Source organism: Saccoglossus kowalevskii, chromosome 9, assembly GCF_978046115.1.
Source record: "Saccoglossus kowalevskii chromosome 9, keSacKowa6.1, whole genome shotgun sequence".
In the NCBI taxonomy this organism is placed as follows: Eukaryota; Metazoa; Hemichordata; class Enteropneusta; family Harrimaniidae; genus Saccoglossus; species Saccoglossus kowalevskii.
In genome coordinates this window covers 11,503,966-11,510,192 of record NC_140649.1, presented here as the reverse complement: position 1 = coordinate 11,510,192, position 6,227 = coordinate 11,503,966, and the positions used below count along the sequence as shown (strand labels likewise).

Here is a 6,227-nt window from a genome sequence, read left to right as displayed (position 1 = left end):
TGACGACGCCATGCTTGAGGGCGCTGCACATTATTACCCTGTTAGTAAGCTGCCATATATAGGCGCACATGGGATGGACCCTTAGTAAAAATCTAGTCACAACTGAAATTGTCAGTTCATGTGAAGCGATATTACCTTTCAATATTTTTTATTATTTACTTTATGTTAAATTGTACTTAAAAATACTTTCATATCTTAATTGCCTTTGATTTCAGCTATGAATCATATTAAATGCATACATGCAACGCCCTTGAGTGACTGAAAGCTATACCGATGAAACATGGTGATGTTACTGTGTTGTTTATTAACTCAAAACTCATGTACTTCCAGCGCAACAAAGGCATTACCTTCGTCTTTATAAATAATCACCGAGCACAGTGCGTAACGTAATGTTAGTCAATTGACCATTAATATGAATGCCAATTGGGGAATTATTATAGACGAAAAACAAATTATCTGGATCTAATAAATCGAGATCTCTAGATAGTAAGTTTACCCGAATTTTCAAGATTGGTGGTAAAGTGTGGTTGATGTCATGCTCCAATTTCGTTGTAGCTTCTTATGTATTCTCGGGGCGGACATCCGGGCATTTTCACCGCCTCACGGTGAAAACAAAGGCCAAAAACTCGCAGAAAACGGTACTTGGGGATGGTTGTTGAGACTCCCCTGAACAGTGTAACAAGATTAGCCCTACGTATGTAACATATATAAATTTTGTTGTTCAGGATTATTTCAAAGTTGAGTTTGTGTTGTTTTCTCGAATTTTCACCGGCTCGACCGGCGTTCCACAGCAGCGCGCAAAGAGCCCATAGAAATGCATGGTACAGTGGTGCGCGTCTTAGCAACATAGAACGTCTGTGACGTAGCCCCGCCCCGAGGATATTCAGATAAAAACAACACAGATTAATTTTGCACGAGTTGTTGTGAGGGCGCTGTACGAGGAAATGAAAGTGTTGACAAGCTCCAGTACACAACCAAGATGGCGGCGTCGAGGAAGTAGGGTCCCGTTCGGAGTTGCGGTAAATACTAAATAACATTCGAGATATGAGATAACTGGACGATTTAAATCACTTGACTGTCCTTTGAAAATATCGTAGAAGAAGTGTATCTGAAAAGTTGCACACGTAAGTTTAAATGTTATGTTAAATGTCAACCTTTCGATTTTTGACTTCCAAACTTTTGTTTCCAGGTTTCGTTTCCTGGTTCAGTGGCCGTGATAAGTTATTTTAGAAAATCGTCTGCGGGATTCTCAGAATATGGCTACATATAGATACGTAAATGTACTGTATTCTAGATGCACTAGTCCACTCTGTTGTCTACGTTTTAATCTAAATATGCCGATATTGTTGTTAGCCAGGATTGCAATGTTTTCGTACTTAACAAGGAAAGACAAGTACCACACCCGGCCTCCATTGTAATTTGTTTTGTAAATTTGTTGGATCGATATAGAGTGACCATGGTTTGGGGAAATAAATTGTTGGCTGTGTTAAGAAATACTACTATCTCATTCTTTTTTTTAAACACACTATACGTTATACGAATCAAGCGATCTGTGTTGTGCAGACATATCTGTATTTCACGTTTTCTGTATAAATATATATATTCAGTTATAGTGTTCAAGGTACCTAGCTTTTTCCAGTTGTAAATTGGTACTATTAATAGAATTTAGGATAGAATAAATACGTGTAGAATAGAATAGAAAAAAAAACACTTTATTAGAAAATTCATAATTTGTAAATACATGTATGTGAATTTATCTGAAGAAATGATTTCAAACAAAACAAGTAAACTGAAAACCAATGCAAAATTTTAAAACAGACCACATCACAGTCCTTCTATCCCCGATCTGGAAATAGCTAGCTTCCTTTTGTCTTGAACCATGTTGTGGGTAAACAAACCGCTCACACCCGGGTGAGGTTGTCAGGAAGTCAGACAGATTACGATACCATCAGAATACTCATTAAAATGGGCAAATTTACCGTCATACAAAGCGATATCTCATTGTACATGTATGACAATACTTTTACCTCAAATCACAGGCAACTACAACGTAAACAAAATTAGCACTATGAAATTTTGCGTTATTGAACCCCGGTACATATCAAAACCAGCCTACCAACTGCTATGTGAAGATTAATATCAGGAATCATGTTCATCTTCTAGTTTTAATAGGGAAAAATCAGCACATACCAACATGCTGACATCGCTAAACAAATCTTGTCAAAACGGCGTTGTTCATATTGAGGTGGTTGATCGAAAAACCTGTGATATTTCTGATTATTGGGGGTTCATAATAATTCAAGTCAACTATACAACAACTAATGACTTTATTCGATACACCAGTGTATAACAATGCTTCAATTTTTGCATATAAAGAGATTTTTGTAGCACTGAATAGTGAACATTGTCATTTCAAAACGTCGCCATTTGCATTTGCAATCGAAAAGAGTATCCATAGAAATCACCCAATTTAACATTAATAAAATACCGTGTTACAAATAACAAATAACAAATCCGCCCACCAATTTTTAATGATATGTCTTGTTAAAATCAAAAACAAATATTGGTTTCGCGCTGTGAAGAAGGGTAAATCAAATTTCAATTAACCCAAATCGCTGTTGGTAAAATGTCGTGGTTAAAAAAATTATGTGGAAAAGCTTGAATTCTGGAATAGACAACTAAGTTGTAAAAAAAGCACATAGCGATGTTAAGCACAATAGCAGGTATTGCTGGTACCCCACAACCCTGAGGGGAAAATAGACGTATACTAGTGCCCGAATTAGACCATGCAATATGTGTTTTATAACACATTACACATAGAATTGCCGGTGGAACGTGCATAGATCGTCTGCAGTCTTCTTCTCGACTTCTCGATTTCTTCACAAAACGATGTAGGGACGCTTCTAGAAAACCTGATTACATCCTTCGTCTTCAGTGCATCTTTATTTTCTACTAATGAGTCAATTTCTTCTTCTGAACTGAAGATAAATCGTCCAGTCTATCGAGGCGGACCATTGATATCAACGACCGAACTAGCAGATGACATATTGGAAATCACACGATCAGATGACGAGTGACGTCATCCCCGGGCAATAGTTGATGTACTAGAGAACTAGTAATTTCTATGGTAATTTAGCCGATAACAGGTGATCCTGTTTTGACCTATTATGGTACAGTATTAACGAGTGATGTGTTATAACAAAAAATAGTGACTGACTAAATTATCGCTCATTAAAAATGACGATTGTCAAAAATGTAAATATTAAGTACAAAAAAAGTCGAAAAATTAATGTACCATGTACATCTATTGTTATAAAGCACCATTTATCACTGCAATCATAATTTATTATAAATCTGCTCTAAATCCAACAATTTATTCAGGCATTAAGGGTAGTGATTGGAATTTTCTTGTGCAAAACCAACTGTCAACTCAGATATCAATCACTGATTAGACCTAACCTTTGACAGGTCTGAGAATCCATCAAGCATTACAATATAACATACTTACAAGTGTACAAGTGATAGGTTGAAATTGTTTTAATATGATCATTTATCCTTATCATTTGTCTAAATAATTATAATTTTACTAATAAACATGTATACATGTAATTTAATTCTGTCATTTTATTTGCATTCTGTTTTTATTCTGGCAAATATGATCAATTTCTATAAACTGTTACCTGTTATGCCCTTAACTGTCACATATTTTTCATACATTATAACATAATGTAAACTGATTAATTGTTGCATTTTACCAAAATAGGTTCTTTGCTCCACAGGAAATTCACAAGAACTCAAGACATACATTATGGCTGTGTCTCTAAACTGGCTTTACCTGTGGACGTCAATTGTTGTTATATTCATATCTTTACATCACGTAAAAGGTAAATCGAGGTGATTCACACAATATATTTTTCAACATTTTTTTCATAAAAATGTTTCTTATTATTATGGAAAGTTAAGAACAAGATTGATGCAAGATTTCTACAGTGAAGGTGGAATTATCAGCATGCTAGAATTTCTGATTAACATGACATGTATGTTGAGCTTGGAGGATGTATTTTTCAACAAAATATCGGCATCTAATTGGGATAGAATTATGCTCCCTTGCTGACTGATTTGTATGAAACTGAATTTCTAAACTAATTGTGTATTGTATCGTTATCGGAAGACCAAACCGTGTCTGTATTTCTGTGATGCTATTCACATTGTTAAACACAAAAGGTACAAAGAAGTAAAGTGCTTGAATTTACATTCAGCTACTACGATGATGTCTTTTTCATCACCAATCCTAAATTTACTGATTATATTTCTATGATTCGAACTTGAATCTATGGATTACAGAATCTGTTTTTTGTATGTCATACATAGAGGATATCACATGTGTGACAGTGTAATATTGTATTTATTAAATGAATATAGTAATATGTTCTAAGCCCTTGGTGAGGAATATTTGAAAATTACTTAAGTTTAATAATTATAATATTACAGTCACAAATTTTGATATCCTATTTATCACATGTATGTTTTATGTTTCATCATCATTAGAAGCGTTATTTGTGTGTGTGTACATCTTAAGTGTCTTAGCACGTTCTATTGCATACAGCAATACTGTTCCTTGAACAGTCAGGCAATGCAACCAGGTTAACAACTGATATGAAACAAATACTTTTTACTTATTCGACTTCTTCTTGAAAACTACAATTGTTATTGACTTGGGCAGATCTCTCTCAGATTTGTTTATTTTGTTATGATATCCCCAATTCTCTAATTTTGATGAATATTTTTGTCATTTTCGGTGAAAAGTGATATTTTTGACTTCTTGTTAAAAACCACAAGTCTGATTGCTTTGATATATATAGATATATTAAGTACTACAGGTAGACTTCTCTCAGATTTGTTCATTTCATCATGATATCTTCAATTTTCTAATTTTGATGAATATTTTTTTCATTTTTGGTAAAAAGTGATATTTTCGACTTCTTGTTAAAAAACGCAAGTTCGATTGCTTTGATATTATACATGTAGGTACCTCAGGTAGACCTCTATCAGAATTGTTCATTTTCCAATGATATCTTCAGTTCTTTAATTGAAATGTGCATTGCTAACAGCGGAGCTATCTCAGCCGAGAGGCTGCTTGTTAAATAGTTTCTTCTTTATTCGTTTTCAAAAACAACATTGTGTTCATGTTCATGGTACAGGGCCTTGATGCTCAATAATGGAATACATTATCGCGAATAATCTGCTGCAATGACGTCCTAAAATCCACTGGTATTGATAATGCTATACAAGATAAACACTGTAATTACATTTTGTGAAGAATCGTTTGTGACTTTATTAATAAACACAATATACTACTTGTATGTTGTGGTAACAGTGATTCAGATGCTCACTTGACATCTGCAATTTTCTGGTATTTTTTTTTTTGAAAATGTTCTAGATTTGTTGTATTATTTCAGACTAAGTATTTTATGCTTTACACCCAAAATTTGGTAATAATGACAAATGTTTTATGATGACAGTTACTATTTTGGACATTGATTATGCAATAACTGAATCCCTACATAATAAATATCTTCATTGTCATTTTTACACATTCTAAGATTGAATCATATGTGTCAATGTAATACCCTTTACAATGTAGAAGTTGTAATACTGTAAAATACTTTATTTTCGCTTGGAATTAATTTTAGATATTTTTGCTGAAGGAGTGATTCGTGAAAATATAATCCAGCAAATATATCTTTTTCCTATATTTTACATTGAACTCGTCAGAAATCAGTGAAAAATAAATTCCATTCAAAACACCCAAAAACACTTTTCAACGAAAATTAATGCCAGCTAAAGTAAAGTATTTTACAGTATAGTTGTAATAGGTATATTATATACAAATATGTTCTTTGTATTGGTTAAATCAGTCACTGTAATAAGTATGTTTTATTTTCAGGTCAATGTACTGCATTCCCAACTACACAGTTTACACAGTCTGTGGAATGTCCTGATGATTTAAATGATACCAGTGTATGTACATACATATGTTTAGATGGATATGAGGCATCTACATTATTGACTTCTACTTGTAATGGTACTTCATGGACAGTTAACCCTGTTAGTTGTAGTGGTGAGTATAATTATTATTATAGGTATAATTAAAATTTATGGTTGAATACATTAACAATGTAATGAAACTTGTACAAAAACAAATTGATAGTGCAAATTAAAACAAA

The 6,227-nt window shown here is 33.4% G+C and overlaps 1 protein-coding gene across 1 annotated transcript in view; it reads left to right on the top strand.

Annotated features, from left to right (window-relative positions):
• The first annotated feature begins 974 nt into the window (after window positions 1-974).
• Window positions 975-6,227, top strand: part of LOC100373726 (receptor-type tyrosine-protein phosphatase S) — an 82,933-nt gene continuing 77,680 nt past the window's right edge. Inside the window, exons 1-3 of the mRNA XM_085503917.1 lie at window positions 975-1,124; window positions 3,764-3,884; window positions 5,948-6,121. Coding sequence (XP_085360043.1) covers window positions 3,809-3,884; window positions 5,948-6,121 — 250 coding nt within the window. The 5' untranslated portion in view covers window positions 975-1,124; window positions 3,764-3,808. The remainder of the gene's footprint in view (window positions 1,125-3,763; window positions 3,885-5,947; window positions 6,122-6,227) is intronic.